At 40.4% G+C, this 17,661-nt stretch overlaps 1 protein-coding gene across 3 annotated transcripts in view; it reads right to left on the reverse strand.

Annotated features, from left to right (window-relative positions):
• Nucleotides 1-17,661, reverse strand: part of ARIH1 (ariadne RBR E3 ubiquitin protein ligase 1) — an 87,250-nt gene that overhangs the window by 12,723 nt on the left and 56,866 nt on the right. For all 3 annotated transcript variants that reach the window (XR_003759667.2, XR_003759666.2, XM_029064292.2), the window contains exons 4-10: nucleotides 15,478-15,570; nucleotides 14,406-14,461; nucleotides 9,545-9,611; nucleotides 6,991-7,097; nucleotides 5,719-5,761; nucleotides 4,697-4,768; nucleotides 92-222 (exon numbers count right to left, since the gene is read on the reverse strand). Coding sequence is in view for 1 of the 3 variants with exons in the window: in XM_029064292.2 (XP_028920125.1) it covers nucleotides 92-222; nucleotides 4,697-4,768; nucleotides 5,719-5,761; nucleotides 6,991-7,097; nucleotides 9,545-9,611; nucleotides 14,406-14,461; nucleotides 15,478-15,570 (569 nt within the window). In the remaining 2 variants the exon portion in view is untranslated. The remainder of the gene's footprint in view (nucleotides 1-91; nucleotides 223-4,696; nucleotides 4,769-5,718; nucleotides 5,762-6,990; nucleotides 7,098-9,544; nucleotides 9,612-14,405; nucleotides 14,462-15,477; nucleotides 15,571-17,661) is intronic.

The following is a 17,661-nucleotide window of genomic DNA, read 5'->3' on the forward strand; positions in this document are numbered from 1 at the left end:
TAATTAACTGCATCATTGCTCCCTTTTCCGTTGGCATAGATAATTTTGGGAAGTGAAAGTGTTTCCTTTAGCTTTTATTCCACCAATTTACCAGGCAGATCCGTGGGGCTCCCAAGGGCCAAGACACACCCAGCAAAACTCTGCTTTACAGTTCTGGTTACGACAGACCATGTGATTGCAACCTCCATCCTTCTCAATGGTGACATGACACTTGGGACATTCCTATGAAGAGAAACAAAGTGTTGGGTCAAAGTTAACATGGTCAAGTTGCACTCACCACAATATAATTCTTACTCTTACTGAAAGGGAGTGAAATAAACAGAATTCACTTCTATCATGTCTTTGTCTATAAGTAACCAAAATACAAAGCAAAAACAAGGACTTTCTCATCTAGTTCCTGCTTACCTTTACCAAATATTGAGCAGACCACCAAAAAAACGCACAAAAACACAACCACAACTTCCCAAAGAGATACGTACGGAGACTCTTCCCAGAGCAAGTTTTCATGGGGGCTTTTTTTTTTTTAAATTGCAGGATCAAAGAATCTATAATAGCATCCCATATTTTTCAAAGAACTCGCAAATGAATTACAGATTGAATTGAATCAAAAGTATTTATTGACCACCTAATGTGTGCAAATCACGGTCTTAAATTCTTGGAAAAGGCAACAGATTTAGCAGACATAACTGTTTTATGGTATTTGTGAATATGTACACACACATACACACACACAAATAAAATCCCGGCCCTCAAGAAATTTACCATTAGAAAGTTTCTGTCAGCTAAAGGAATCTATAAAAAACAATAACTCAGAAACATCTTACTCCTGCAGATACTCAACAGGAAGACACAAAAGCTCACTGAATATGGATACCATCTTGCATTAACCTTAAGCACAAAGGCTATTCCAATAAGAAACAAAAACAAGATTTGAAATTTCTAGGGAAAATTATTTTCCACTTGCTTAATTAAAAAAAAACAACTAATGCCTTACCCTCTATATATTCTTCCCAGGTAGTCCACTTAACAAGCAAGTACATTTTGTTCTGACTCTCTTTCTCTCCCCATGAATATTCTCAACTCTACAGCTCTTGGGGTTTAATGGAGATGGGTTTTTTTCCCCCTTTTTTCCAGCTGCAGAAAGTAGGTTGAAGTTTAATCAAATCGCAGATCCAACACTCTTGGAAGTACAACATACCCTCTAAAGAGCCCGTTTTACAAGCTGTGCTCAAGGTTTCCATGTTTAAATTAATAATAGGGATTTAAAAAAAAAAATTCCAGATTCATAGACAACATTCCTGGCTTGGGGTGAAAATATTTTGACTTTTTTTGCAAGCAGAGTAGACCTAGTCATCTGTAGGCCACCTGGCTTCAAATTCACCTTGCTGCCTTTTAGAAAACAACGAAAGTAAAGGCTGGTTTTACCACACTCTGCCTAGAAAGAGTTTGGAAATCCTTTTAAATCCTCGGACTAAAGATCTCTTCATCTATATTCCCTAAATGGGAAAACTCAGCAAAACATTTAATTAAGGACAACTGTCAGTTTTACTTTGGTCTTCTTCTAAGTTTAACAACCCCAACTAAAGTTTGGGCAAAATTGTATTGAGCAGTATGGCCTAGTGAACAGAGCAGGGGCCAGAGAGTCCAGAGACCTGGGTTCCAATTCTGCTCTGCCCTCTGCCTGCTGTGAAATCTTGGGTAAATGACTTCTCTGTGGCTCAGTTTCTTCATTTGTAAAATGAGGATAAATGATCTTAGCCCCAGGTGGGGAAGAGACAGTGCCTAGTCTGCTAAAGCTGTATGTACCTCCAGCACTTTCTGCAGTGCTTGGCACATAGTGTCTGACATATAGTAAGTGCTTAACAACTCTCACAGTAATCATTTGTTTCACGAAAAACTACAGTTTGTTGTCATTATAAACATGGCCAAAATACTTTACAATCATTTTATATGCAGAATAACTAAACTTGATTTGATGCTAATTAATGATGTTAACTTCATGATGCGAATACACGAGATTCATCTGATCCGTGGAGGTCCGGATTCCACGCCAGGCTATGAAGGGTTACATGAAATCACTATAGTAGTTCAAGGCTGATATAAAGAAGCTTGCTCAACCATGTTTGATGAGTAAACTTCCAAGTGGCAAAAGTCCAGAGGACTTACAGGAATTGACATCGTGCCAAATAACCTCTGACCTTTAGGAAACAAAAGAGGGTTGCTAGAGTAAGGGCAGATGGGTCATAAGGGTTTCAAAGGAAGCAATGGCTTTTTTCATAAAGTAATGGTTTTGCCTTCAAAAATTTAAATTTAGGGATGCCTCCTTTCGGGACAAACTCCTCACTTTAGAATTAATCAGTTGTATTTATCAAGCGCTTACTGTTTCAGTTCATTCCCTGTCCAAAAGGCATTCACAGTCTAGAGGGGGAGACAGGCATTAAAGTAAATTATGGATATGTACATAAGAGGTGAGGGGCTGAGAGTGGGGCGAATAAAGGGTACAGATCCAAGTGCAAAGGAAACGCACACGCTAGAGGGATTGGGGAAATGAGGACTAGGGAAAGACTACTGGAGGAGATGTGATTTCAATAGGGTTTTGAAGGGGGAGAGAGAGAGTCTGTCGGATGTGAAGGGGGAGGGAGTCCAGGCCAGAGGCAGGACGTGGGCAAGGAGTCGGTGACGAGATAGACGAGATCGAGGAAGAATGAGTAAGTAAGGTTGGGAGGGGGGAGGTGAGTGACTTGGGTTGTAGTAGGAAATTGAAGGCAGGAAAAGGCTAGGGGATTGAGTGCTTTAAAAGGGTTTCTGTTTGATGGGGAAGTGGATGGGCAACCACTTTTTGATGAGTGGGGAAATATGAACCGCACAATTTTTTTTTTAGAAAAAGATCCAGGTAACAGAGTGAATGTGGAGAGAGAGAAGGCAGAGAGGTCAGCAAAGAGGCTGATGTAATAGTGAAGGTGGGCTAGGATAAGTGCTTGGAACAAAGTGGTACGAGTTCAGATGTAGGAGAGGGCAGGTTTTTAGCAATGTTGGGAAGGCAGAACCAACAAGATTTGGTGACAGACTGAATATATGGGTGGAAGCAGGGTGGCCCAGGGGAAAATCCTCGGGTCAGGGAGTCGGGTGACCTAGGTTCTAATCACGATCCACCATTAATGTGCTGTGTGGCCTTGACAAATCACTTAACTTCTCTATGCCTAAGTTCTCTCATCTGCAGAATGGGGATTCAATAACTGTGCTCCCTCCTACTTAGAATGTGAGACCCACATCTAGCCCAGTGCTTAGAATATTGTTTGGCACAGAGTGTTTAACAAATACTACAGTTTTTATTATTATTATTATTATTATTACTATTATTATTTTGAATGAGGGGTGAGTTGAGGATCATGCCACCGTTACGGACTTCTGAGATAGGGTGGATAGGATGTTGTTGTCTACAGTGATGGCAAAGTCATGGGGTTTGCGTGGGAAGATAAATTTTGAGTTTTAATTCAATCTAGATTGAATTTTAAGATATGCAAATTTATGGTGAATCTTGACACCCTGAAGAACACTCGATTTTTCAGACTAAAACAGCTTTATTTGGCCACATTACCTTATGGTGAGCTCACGCTATTAAATATGTAGCAAATAGGAACTACCACCCTTGAATATATCTCAGCCCTGTTAGGCCAATATTTCTGGGTAGAAAGTTTAAAAGAAACCAATGACAGTCAATAGATTAGAAATCAAAGGTTTGAGAGTTGAACCGCGCACCCCACAAACTTATAATGATGTGAGAAGCATCATGGCCTAGAGGAAAGAGCACGGGTATGGGAGTCAGAGGATCTGAGTTTTAATCCCCACTTTGACCCTTGTCTGCTGCGTGAGTTTGGGCAAGTCACGTATCTATGTCTCAGTTTCCCCATCTTTAAAACAGAAATTCAATTACCTGTTTTCCCTCGTATTTAGACTGGGAGCCCCAGGTGGACAGATCAAGTTTATTTTAAACCGATGCCTTCTCCAACTTTTATTTCTCACAAAAAGAAAGCTAATGTAAAGCTAGAATCTGAAAAAAAAAACAACCCTTTCTTTTGTAGACTAAACACCTTGAGGGTAAAGATCACATACCAACTCTATTCTATTGTACCTTCCCATGCGCTTACTTGGTACAGTGCTCTGACAACATTAAGCGCTCAATAAAAACCATTGATTGATTGATACAGCTAGACCCAAGCCTTTTATATAATAAAATCTTAGCAGCTAGCTTTTCTATCAATCTCCATCTGGAATCTTGCCCAGCAGAAATGAATAACTCCTGAAAAGGCAATCTCAGAGGATTTTTCAAGGCAGCCATGTAAATTAATACAACATAGTCAAGTCACGAGTGGTGTAAACATTACATTAAACACATCTGAGTAACAGACAAACAGGAAAACACATTTACTAAGAAAGCATTACTGATCTACGGGCATTCTAGTACTGGTTTCCATTTTCTCTGTCCTTCCGATGAGCTTAACTGTGTGAGAAAATGTTAGATATTTAATTTAATAAAAGATGATTTTGCTACTCCAAATAGGCTGGCGATAGCATTTAAACAAAATCCTCTGAAAATTCTAGTTTTCCATTTCTTACTAGAGAGCAGGAAGAATGAGAAAGAGAGGAAGTGATGTCTCTTAGTACCATTTTATAGTTATTGAAGGAACATACCAACCTTTGTGTTTGCTGCAATCCAATTGGATGTTTCACTGTCATCATCACACTTTTTAATCCATTTTTTTAACCACTGTTATGGAAAAAGTTGCAACAAAAAGCTTAGAAACAAAAAGCACGTCTTTGAACTTACACCACAAACACTAAAAAGGCAAGGATAAAAAAGCATCGATGTTATGCTTTACTTGAGGGAAAAAGACTAACAGTAATACCAAGCCCTTTTCTGTTTTTATTTACATGTCATTTTCAGGTAACCCTCCAAGGGGCATGCATGGTTGATGGGGTGCTTTACATTAAAGGGAAATTACACATTAAATGAACTATGCTAACTACACTATATTATTTGGAATGATGGTTATAGAGGGAGAGAAAGAAATATATATTGTAAATCCAATATTTAGAAATTATATTCTCATTCTCAGCATTTTCTTGATATGCAAATAGTAAAACTGCATAAGTCAATTTATCATTAAGATCAGTAACTTTAATAATGCGGGTAGTTCTTTTATTTTGGATTAAAATTCCAGACACTCAACAATGAGGGTATTTCTAAACTGCACTTAATGTGCCTTTTTTGGTATGGACCAGACTTTAGGCACAAAAATCTCATTTTAAAATAAGTTTAAAACACCTTTGCTTTAAGCTAACTAGGTTAAGCATTAAAGTAAAGCACACCTTCAGGGAGAAACTTGGAAAATAGAGTTTAAAACTTTGTCAAACGCTTTTGGGGGGCTACTACTCAGTGCATTGCTTAGATTAAATCTTCACTATTTGTCCAACTCCTTGTAAAAATGTATGGAAATGTCATTATTCCCCTAATTACTAAGAAATGTTACCCACATGCCTTGAGTACCACGTGCCAATGTGTTTCCAATGTAAACCAGGCCTGATTTTACATTTGGTGAGAGAGAGCCAAGCACTGTGACTTACACCTTCTCACACACACGAAGCTGCCATTTGTGGAGGTGAGCGAGTGTTCTAAATACAAACATTTTCAGAAATGAATGCATCTGGCACACTCACCTTACATTTAACAGGATCGTGCCAATTTTCTCCACAGTTAAAGCTGCAAGTGACATACAGGTAGTTAGGCACACTCTTCTTTCACAGGATAAAATGACAAAACTTGGATTTCATTCAGTTAGCATCCCATGTTACTCTTGATTATCATATCAACAGGAGCATGGAATAGGGCCTTCACGGCCATTTTCATTTTTTCTTTAACCACTTTCTGAACTTTCTGAACCACTATTTGGAAGCCATTCTAAAAGTCAAGCTGGTTGAACCAAATAAAGATTTTAGGCCCAATGCTTCCCAGGGATTTGTTGCTTCCATTTCAGTAGTGAGGCAAAGTAATGCTTTAAATCCACTTCTTTCTCAGGCAGATTCTGGGCCTGTTTAGGAAGCTTGATCATAGTCAAGTGATTATTTCAACAGGATTCACCAAACAGTTTGTAATAAATTAAAGCAATGGACATCTGGGCCTATAATTGATTTAAAAAAATAGAACAAAAACATCTCACGCCTTGTCAGGTAAGACAAAGTGGACAAATTGTATTCCTACTGAAAGTGAATGGAATATAAATGCAACATATTTAAGTAAGGTTAATTCCCCTACCACATATAACCTGCCATAATGCATGCCAAAAAGTTTTCTTTTCTCTAACCACGTTTTCTATAGAATTAATTTCTGATAAAAGTTTAGTTGCTAATTAAAATGTGCTCTCAAAATCCTTAGTGCTTTATAACATTAGGGGGCAAGGTCTTTAATCATTTTTAATTCTAAAATGTATGGGCATTTATGAAATTTTTCATATAAATTTCAAACATCTTGAGCTTACTCAAAAACATATCTGCTTAAAAAAGGCTGTTCTAGTCTTATTTTCTTCCCCTCCCCTCATCTGCTTCCACAATTTGGCAGAGAATTAGAGAGAAGCAGCTCTTCAGATAATTGAAAAGAATAGGAATATAATCCTGACCAATTATAATTTCAATCCATTAAAAATGAATATCATATAAAAATATTACTTTGATCAGCAAGGAAGCAGACAGAAAACATTTCAAGGAGACACTTGTCCTTCTTACCCCTTATTCCAATCATTCTTGTTTAAAAAGAAAAAGAAAAGCGTGAACAAGATCACCAGTCGAAGATCAAGAACCTGCCTGCATTAGAGAAACAATGGTATCCCTGATAACCTGCTGAGAATGAGCAGGAAAATCACAGGCAGAAACGTGTTGTTGTTTTTTGGCCGGCGGGGTTGGGGGGAGGGATACTGTAGCCAACCATCAGCTTACCAAAACTGGCGCCCACATTTGCAGCGAACAGGCTTAGCATCAGGGTACTGTACTTTAACGACATGGTGACAGTCTGGGGCAGGACACCACTTTAACAGTCGATTGCACTGAAAAACAGTAAGTGAGGCCATAAGTCAGACTGGTCAAGGATACTAAGGTCAAGAAACTATGGTTATTCTCAACTTCATGTAACAGCATCCTTTATTTTAGCTTACCTTCATACAGAGTAAGAGCGACAGTATTAAGCACTTACTCTAAGTACTCTAGCAAGTGCTGGGAAAGAATACATTACACAGGTGACAATTACCCATGGTCCTTGGCCCTCAAGGGGCTGACAATCTAGGTAGAAAGAAGGGAAAGGTGACCAGCAATAGACATATAAGGAAAGGTAAAAATAAGAATTCAGAAACATTAGAGAAGGACAGGGATAAATATAAAAATAAAGTTTAAGAGGTAGTATACCAGGGATAGAAGGGCACAGTTCTTAAAAATACCCACTTCAACTTCTCTTTATTTTGCAGCAACCAGAGCCTTAACCAGCCTTGGCTTGTCATTCCAAGTCTGTGAGGCCTTGGCCTGGCTGGTCCAAGCAGTTCCCCTCTCCTGAGGCTGCCTACCCACTGCCGTACAAATACATCAGTGACACAAGGTGCCTGCTCTGCGAGGAGCATTCTACCAAGCACCCAGGGAAGGGTACGGTGGAAGCAAGATGTTCCTTACCCCAGAACTTTACAATCTAATGCCACTGGGGGGGGGGGACGGACATGGAGAGAACTGAATACACATTCACTTAAGTTTTAGGAGACAAAATCACCCCCAGCTCCCAAGCACTTATGTACTTATCCTTATACTCAGTACCTTCCCCCACCTGTAATTCATTTTACCATCTCTCTCCCGCACTAGACTGTAAGGTCCTTGTGGGTAGGGACAATGTCTGTCGACTCTCTTGTAGTAAACTCTTCCAAGTTCTTGGTACAGTGCTCTGCACATAGCAAGCACTCAGTGATAATGGTAGTGTTATTTGTTAAGCGTTTACTGTGTGTCAACTGGGGTAGGCAGAAGATAATCAGGTCAGATACAACCTCCCTTCTCTGTAGGGGCTCACAGTCTAAGGAGGATGGAGGACAGTTACTGAATCCCCATTTTGCAGATAAAGCAACTGAAGCACAGAGAAATGAACTGACTTGCCGAGGCTCACTGACTGGTAACCAAAACCAAGCACAGTAAATAGATTTTTCTTTACTTTCTCTGAGGATTCCCAGTGGATGTTTACAGGGACTTTGCTCTTCTAAGTGTAAGCCTTGTCAATCAATCAATGGTATTTATTGAACACTGTGTGCACAGCACAGTCCTAAGCGCTTGGGAGAGTACAATACTACAGAGTTGGTGGACACACTCCCTGTCCGCGACAAAGTCAATACGATGTAGTGGACTGGGAAGCAGCCTGGCGTAGTGGACAGAGTAAGGGCCTGGGAATCACAAGGTCATGGGTTCTAAACCCAGCTCTGCCACTTGTCTGCTTTGTGGCCTTGGGCAAGTCACTTCACCTCTCTGTGTCTCAATTACCTCATCTGTAAAATGGGGGTTATGACAGAAGCCCATGTGGGACAGGGACGGTGTCCAACCCGACTTGCTTGTATGCACCCCAGCACTTAGTACGATGTCTGGCACATAGTAAGCACTTAAGAAATACCATAATTATTATTATATCTGGGTGATCGGCTAGCCAAGCTTCAACTGTTTAATATCCTGTTGGGTTCCAACCTGGATTGGGCCCCCAAGTCTTGATTGTGTGGGCAGGATCAACCTCTAGCACTTGTTTCCCTATATTTTCACAGAGGTTCTTTGAGGGGAATGTTTTTGCTATAGTTAAATTGTATTTCTTCTTCATAGAATGATCTAACCTTCCCATTCTTTTTGGAATGATTAATTCATATGTCTTCTCCCATTCCACCTTGTAAGACACCCTTCACATCTTCGCAGAATATGTTTAAGTCATCTAAGTCCTCATCACTGAGCATCTCAAGTACCTTATGAGCTCTTCACCTCTTTTTCTCAAACCTAAAATCCATCCAGACAAAGGTATCTTAAGGTGCACCCTCCAGGAAATGCAATGAGATAATTAAATACTGAAATGTTCTCAGCACTACACATGAAATTTACTTCTTTCCTTTTACATTAAACCCTTCCCATATTTTTTGAGAGAAAAGTCCTACTCTTTGACTGAAGCCACCCATTTCAGTCTTTTTTCTTTACTAGTATATTTTTTAAAGGTATTTTTAAGAAGACCACAACACTGGTGTAACAGATAATATTTTAAATGAGGTCTCTGCAATACATCTTATTTATCCCCAGTTGATCTGAGGTGTCTAACCAGTGTCTTCCTGAAGATATTTTTACATTTAATTTTACCCTCCAGGCCAACAATTAAGTCTTCCTTAAGTTGCCTTCTCTAGGAAGTATGATAAAGTGATTAATATGGAAAAATATATGAAGGAAATATGTACTTAATACTCTCTTCAATAGGAATAACAAGCAAAGAAAATCCACTTACCTCTACAAAGCTATTAGTTATTAAATGCTGGTACTTTAATTTAACTTTCGAATCTGTGATCAGGCGCCTATTAAAAGGAAAAAATGAAAATATGTATTGGAGATTTACATCAGTTACATTTACACTCCACAATTATATAAAAAGCTCTCAAGTTTTCGTCTCGATGCCTATACATAAACTTGAACCTGTGAGGGAAGGAGCTGGGAATGACATTTATATGCTGATTCTAAGATGGAATCTAGTAACACTAATGAAATACTTATTAACAGTATCATCTCCTTTCTTCTGGATTTTAAATCCCACTTCTGGGATATGCTGTTCCCAGGAGTAAACCAGAGATTGGTGGTAACTTCTTGCTGTACCATCCTTTTAACTGAGGCTGGTAAAATTAGGTAAACTGTACAACCAAATGGTTCTATTTACTCCAACAAAACATTAAGGATAGTGGAAATAGCATGCAAAAAACTTTTGCTGTTTTCTGTGTCACACTGATACCTGTAAACAAGTTTTAATGAAGAAATTTCAAATGTTAAAAAAACACACAAGATCAAAGTCTAACTGCTCAGGCCTAAACTCCAATAAGTACTGAACAATAGATTCTAAGTAGTGATGAACCACCCTGAACATTATCAAAGAAAGCAAGCTAAAAATTCGATATATCTCGTCCTTGTGTAAGATGTCAGTAGCTATCAAGCAGCCTGATTAGTAAATGACCATAAACTCAGTATTTGAATCTCATGTAATCTTGTAGTTTAATAATTCAATTTTCTAAAGAGCAGTTTCCACCAGTAACTTCTGACCACACCAGAACACAAAGCTTTTGTGCACATTTCCTCTTGCCGTCATATCCTTTGTTTGGAACTTCCTAGGTGTAATGTTTTTTGGCCCTGCACTTCCTTGAGGAGAACGGGCAGTCAGAAATCAGTTGATTCTATTGTGCTACTGAACTCTCAAAAACAGCAGAATTTACCACTGTTCATAAAAGAGAAACACTATAAGACAAATAAGACAAACACAGCCAAACATCATAGAGACTTTTTAGCTTTCCATCTTTCTGTCCCAAGCAATTTCAATTGCAGTCTTACATCTGGGGTCTAAACTGAACAAAGCTGGACTGTTCCTAGAGCAACCATAACAATCGGTATAGCAATCAACTCAGTCACCTTTTATGTCTACTCTTTTATGGTATTTGTATTTAACACTTACTATGTGTCAGGCAATGTACTAAGGCTGGGGAAGAGACAAGCTAATCCCACATGGGGCTCCCAGTCTTACCCCCCATTTTACAGACGAGGTAACTGAGGCCCTGAGAAGTAAAATGACTCATCCAAGGTCACAGGACAGATAATGTGTGGGTCTCAGGATTAGAACTCAGATCCTTCTGACTCCCAGGCCTGCACTCTCTCCACTAGGCCGCGCTGCTTCTGGAAGCAGAGCACGGTTCTAAGTGTAAGTAGCTGAGTTTCCTGCTTTTGGAGAGATTGCGTGGGTCACCACAGCCAGAAGGCAATGCGGCTGAGCCTCGCCCAAGGAAAGGCAGCAGCACAATCAGGGCTGCCAAGCTAAGCTTATAAAGCAGCAACTCATTTCTGACACTCTGAATCAAATAATACCTATGCCAGTGACTGAGTGGGAAGTCTCCTTCTTGCTCACTCTCACAGTTGGATCTAAAATTATCAACAGAGCAAAAGGACAAAGACAAGGCCCAAAGATGGCCAGGCTCCCACTCTAAGATGACAGAGTTACAGCGTGCATTCTGTCTCCTCCACCTCACCTCGTCCCTCACTCCACCACAGCGCCTTGACATGAACCCTCTGAATTCACTGTGGTGGTCCCTCTCTGGGCGGTTCTGACCTGATCTGGACGAAATGGGGTGGGGCGTAGTGCCTGTTTGACTAAACCCTGACCTGTGTCGAGCACACAGATCCCTGGATGAGTTTGGTGTTACTGGGCTCCGCTGATTACATGACAGCAGTACTTCAGCGCCCGTAATGAAGCAGCCTGCTGAGCTTATTTTGGAAGAACACCATCTCCAGATGTAGGTTAAAGCAATTACTGACAGCATAAGCGAGGGTGACAGGGGGATAGAAACAGATTACCTTCAGATTGTTTGAAGGTCTTGAAAGATTTTACAGATACACCCTTTCTGCCTCCCCAATAATAGATAACTTATAGGTACTGTAGAAATGAAAAAAAATCAGGTCCAGCACACTTAGCTGCAAAAACAATAGCTTGTACGTTAAATCCATGAGTAAAAATGGAGCTGATTTTAAGGAATACACCTCTTCGTTGTTCTAGAGAATCACCATTTGAATTTCAAACACTCTAACTCTTCCGTAATGGGTTTTATGTTTAAGGACAAAATTCAAGCTACCGCCAAGATAAGCATTAACAAGGCAGAAGCAGGTATGTTGTGCTGTAGTTCTTGTCAAAGAGCCTTCCCTCTATGAAATGGACAGTAGAGGCTCATTAAGGGACTGACATTTGAAATTTGTTTGCATTTTGCATTCCAGAAGAGAAAAACTTTCCCTCTGAAAGTGAAATCAGATTTTTTGAATTATTTACAAACGATTCCAATGCAACTCCCAAGCCTTTGAAAAATACACATATAATTTACAACCAAATAGAAAATGCGATTTCAACGTTGGTATCTCTGCTGCTATAAGCTTTAGGCTTGATCACCAAAAATTACCTATTAACTTGATCAGCATTATTTATGATAATGGGGCATCACAATAACAGGGAGTACCTATTGAAGCTTTGTTCAAGACAAACGAAAGGAAACACTTCTTCATACAACAGTAAATGAACAGGAAAATTCATCACCTCAGGAAGCTGCAAAATCCTAATGGGTTTACAATCCCAAATTATGAAGATGGATATTCATACTACTTCTCTAAATAATAATATTTATAATCATGGGATTTGTTAAGCACTCTGTGCCAAGTACTGTACCAAGTGCTGGGACAGATACGACCAATGCAGATTGGACACAATCCCTGTCCCACATGAGGCTCGCGGTCTACGGGGTAAGGAGAACAACCCCTTAATCCTCGTTTCACAAATGAGGCAACTGAGGCACAGAGAAGTGACTCGCCCCTGGTCACAGAGCGGCAGCCAGGCAGGTACTGACGCTGTGATCAGAACCCTGGTCCCCCGCCTACCAGGCCCAGGATCTTTCCACTGTTTGGGTGACGCTGAGGAGACGGAATATAGGGTTGAACTGACCTCTGGTCTAACATTTATGCTTTCGTGCATAAATAAAAGCCATGGAGAATTAAAAAACAAATCCAAATTTCACCTTTCCCCCCGCCGCAAGTCTTTTTCACCAGAGCTATTAAGCAGCTGACTGGTTCACTTTTCTTTCCTTACTCTGCCCTTTTCCCAGTTGAGCTATTATTGAATCACAAAGGCAGCAACAGCAGGGGAAATGAGAAGCAAAGGGCCTGGATAATCCACTTGCTGACAATCTGTCCATAAATAATCAAACTGCACTTTAAATAGCAATGCTGTACAATAATGACAAATCTTAAAAGTATTTACTCCCAACTGCAGCTTTCCCTTGGAAGCCCAAATTTTTCAATATTGACATATAACTGTGTGTAGTCAGATGAACAAAGGCCTTCAAATTTGAGAGCTGAAGGGAAAGGAGTTAGACTTTTTATATACGGAGGAAACTATGAAGTAGAAAAGAAATGCATTTCACAATAAAAATGGTTTCTATTAAGCATTACACTTATGTACATATCTATAACATTTTAATGTCTGTCTCCCCCTCTACAGTGTAAGCTCTTTGTGAGCAGAGAATGTTTCTATCAATTCTTTTCCCCCCTATGGTATTTAAGTACTTACTGTGCGCCAGGCACTGTACAATGCATTGAGATAGAATCAAGTTAATTGGGTTGGACACAGTCCCTGGCCCACATGAGGCTTACACTCTTAATCCCCATTTTACAGATGAGGTAACTGAGGTCCACAGAAATGAAGTGGCTTGCCTGGGCTCTGTCCAATAATAATGCTGGTATTTGTTAAGCGCTTAATATGCACAGAGCACTGTTCTAAGCACTAGGGTAGATACAGGGTCATCAGGTTGTCCCATGTGAGGCTTACAGTCTTAATCCCCATCTTACAGATGAGGCAATGAGGCACAGAGAAGTTAAGTGACTTGCCCACAATCACACAGCTGACTAGTGGCAGAGCCGGAATTCAAACCCAGGACCTCTGACTCCCAAGCCCGTGCTCTTTTCATTGGGCCAAGCTGTTTCTAAGCCGTGCTGCTTCTCAAAGCTGTTACGCTGTACTCTCCCAACAGCTTTGAACAGTGTTCTGTACACAGAAAGTGCTCAATAAATGATTATTTGTAAATTATCCAGCTTTTGGCATATTCTCCTGCCTCTTTCAGGCTCCCTTGGAACCAGTTTCACTAGATTGGGCAAAGAGAAGCAAGGAAAACACAAATCAAAACATTTTAGGGAAAAGAGATGAATCAATGGTTAAAATGAGTTTTTTGCATTATTTGTAAATCTTGGGTATCCTCTTCCCTGTCCACTGATAGCATGGATGACCCTGGTTGGTTGTGCCAGAGCTCACAGAGTTCAAAGTTCGCCGGCTTCTTTAATCCCTCAGTGACTGCAAACTAAATGTTTAGCAATTCCCTAACTGCCACAGATAAAATTTGGATATGTTCTGGCCTACTATGACAGCAAAGGGATTTAGTGACCCACCACCTTAGTAACTGTAACCTGGAAGTGATTAAACAATTTTGAGCAAATGCTCTGAAAAACCCAGTTTTACTGGGTAGACCAACAACAAAGAATTAACGTGCGGAGTTAACGTGCAGTCATCTAAACACAATACTTACATAACCGTGTTGTCGTCCACTAAGATGTCACATCCATGAGCGGGACAAGAGATAGTCTGAAAAATATCGAATGCCATTCAAAAATATACGTTGTGTTCTTCTGTAACATGAAAGTGGGGGAGGGGGCTTCCTTTCCTGCCAAACCCCACATTACGGAAAACTTGTGTTACAGTTTGCGTGCCTTCACCAATCTCCTCAACATATGCAGAACCACTTCTCCTAACACCGCATTGCTATCTATCTAGACAGATGCACCTTGTCTGAAGAACATTCCCCTAGTTGCATTCTATCAAAAATGACTACTGAAATCATGAGATGTGGAAGAACTATATATATGGCAATCTCTGAGGGATCCAGTGAAAAAATTTAAGACCACAACTGAAAGTGTCACTTTTGTGTGCCTTCACCCCAAACCTCAGACAAATAGTGGACTTAAAATTTCAGAGGACAACAGCAGCTGGGAAAATCTCATTTTCAATCTCTTCTTCAGAGAGATTGGATTAAGGCCTGGGACACCTCCTAGGAACCTAGGCCTAAGGAGCCAGGCTAAACCTAAAGGACTACCCTGTTTTTCCAACACTGCTCCCATTTAGGCTATTTAGGTTCAGGAGGACAAGTGCTCGCACTTGGCTGCAGTCCTAAAAAGTGCATCCAGGGCCGTTGCCTGCCACGACGCCCCGGACTTGGCATGGGTGTGGTGGTCCCATTAGGCAAGTCGGGCCAGATTAGGTCAAATAATGCCATCCCACATAGGGTTATAGTGGATATCATAAAGTGGGGAAAGTGGCCAAAACATTTAGTTTGGGTACACAGTATCTGCATACCAATTTTTAATTTTAGTAACCACAAGGTGGGGAAGAGGGAGTTGACTGTAGTCAGCAAGAGAACGATTATCTATGTGGGGGTTCGATTGTTCGTTTTTTAAAAGTATTCCAGTCTCCCCTTGCTATGTCCAATACTAAAACTTGGACTGGAACTTGTTTCCACTTGGGTAAGGGCCTGAAGGCTGCAGGAGATAAAAATGCATTTGGTTAGTGGTGACAATTCTCATATGATATAACAGCCTTTTTACCTGTCCCATGCCTTCCTCCATTATTTTGGTAGTTAAATATTCACTCCAGCACTGCATACAGAACTTATGCCCACACTCAAGGCCAGTGAAGTACTGCAACGAAAACAAAACATGGACTTTTCAACATCATTCGGTCTCATCGAGGCCCCCTTTAACATTGCGCTCATTTTAAGAATCATTCCCAGCGAAGACTTTTTTTTGAGATTCTGCTAAGTACTATTGTTAAATCTCCATGATGAGCACCACGATTAGCTGGGGTAGTGTCTATCAGCTCTGTGTGGCTCTTACATGGCTAACAGTGGCCCGGACTACTCGATCACCAGTTTTTAAGATGATTTCACTGCCTACGCCCAATACTGTAAGAGTATCCTAGAAGAAAATTTCCACCCCTCCTCTACTCCTTCTAGAAAGATAGTCAACTGAACTCCTAGATTTGGGATATCCTGGGTAGGAATGTTGTTATTTTCACTGATTAAAAGGTAGGAAAGAAAGGGCATTTTCCTGAGTGGAGAAATATAACAAGTGGGATCTCCCAGAGATTCTTTATCTCTTGAATGTTTTCAAAAATAATCTGCAACAAAATCTCCCACATTTGAGGTAGCATTAAACTTTTCCCAATGGCAAACTGCTGCCTAGGTTAAAATATGTGTGTGTCTGTGTGTGTGTGTGTGTGTGTGTGTGTGTGTATTCACACACACATATTATATATACATACACATATATAGTTGGAAAATTTGAGAGTTGAACAAAAGGGCAGAAAAATAGATTGAAAGCCATCTGTGGCAGAAAAAAACACCCAAGCTATTCCTGTAGGTTGAAGGATCTGAGCTAATGGTTATAGATCAGGAAAAGTATCTCATCTCTATTCACCACTCCAACAAACTCCCTTACTCCAATATGTAAAAACAGCCAAAAAGCTCCATAATATGCACCATGCAGAAAGAGCACTGAAAACACAGAAAGCATAGTTTTGCCCCCATACAAAACTCTGATTATATCAGCACCTGGAATACTGCCAGGATTTTGCATCACTGTTTAAGAAAATTCCAGCGGACCTAGGGGGGAAAAAACCTAGAGACAACTGACTAGGATTACCGAAGAAGTGGAGCAACTTCTGTATGCAGAGAGGCTACAAAAACTTAGTATGATTATCTTGCTTCGCTACCTTGGCACATAATAGAAGAAGATACCAAGAATACCTTGGCACACACAGAGAAGCAGCGTGGCGCAGTGGAAAGAGCACGGGCTTTGGAGTCAGGGCTCATGAGTTCGAATCCCAGCTCTGCCACTTGTCAGCTGTGTGACTGTGGGCGAGTCACTTAACTTCTCTGCGCCTCAATTCCCTCATCTGTAAAATGGGGATTAAGACTATGAGCCCCACGTGGGACAACCTGATTCCCCTGTGTTTACCCCAGCGCTTAGAACAGTGCTCTGCACATAGTAAGCGCTTAAATACCAACATTATTATTATTATTAATAAGCATTTTAACAGATACCACTAATAGGATTATTATTGTTATCCAGGCAGATCTGGAATTGTGGTTCAGATTCCAAGCACCTGATAGCCACTATCGCTAGGTAGGTTCAAGACAGACAAAAGTAGACACTTGGCTCAATGGGTAATGAATAAATAGGACACGCTACAAGAAGCTGTGCATGCAGCTGACAGCATTAAATTTAAAGCTTTTGGCTGTATTCATGGGGAACCTGGTAATAATAATGTTGGTATTTGTTAAGCGCTTACTATGTGCCAAACACTATTCTAAGCGCTGGGGTAGATACAAGGTAATCAGGTTGTCTCAAGTAGGGCTCCCAGGCTTCACCCCCATTTTACAGATGAGGGAGCTGAGGCCCAGAGAAGTGAAGCAACTTGCCCATGGTCACACAGCTGACAAGCAGCGGAGCTGGGATTAGAACCCATGACCTCTGACTCCCAAACCCGGGCTCTTTCCACTAAGCCACGTAATGATATCTAGTAGAGGGAGAAGTTAAGGATAAAGAGGAAGATGATCACCACATTCTTTATTATTATTTTTTCTAAACAAAGATCTTTGTTCATACTGATGGCTACTGAATCCTGGACTAAATATAAATAGTTCATTTGACCTGAGTTGGCCTGGCATTTTTTAATGTTCTTATTTAGAAAAGTGAATTTTGCTTGTGCAAATTCTATCCTGGACACTT

The sequence above is a fragment of the Ornithorhynchus anatinus genome, chromosome 5 (assembly GCF_004115215.2).
Source record: "Ornithorhynchus anatinus isolate Pmale09 chromosome 5, mOrnAna1.pri.v4, whole genome shotgun sequence".
In the NCBI taxonomy this organism is placed as follows: Eukaryota; Metazoa; Chordata; class Mammalia; order Monotremata; family Ornithorhynchidae; genus Ornithorhynchus; species Ornithorhynchus anatinus.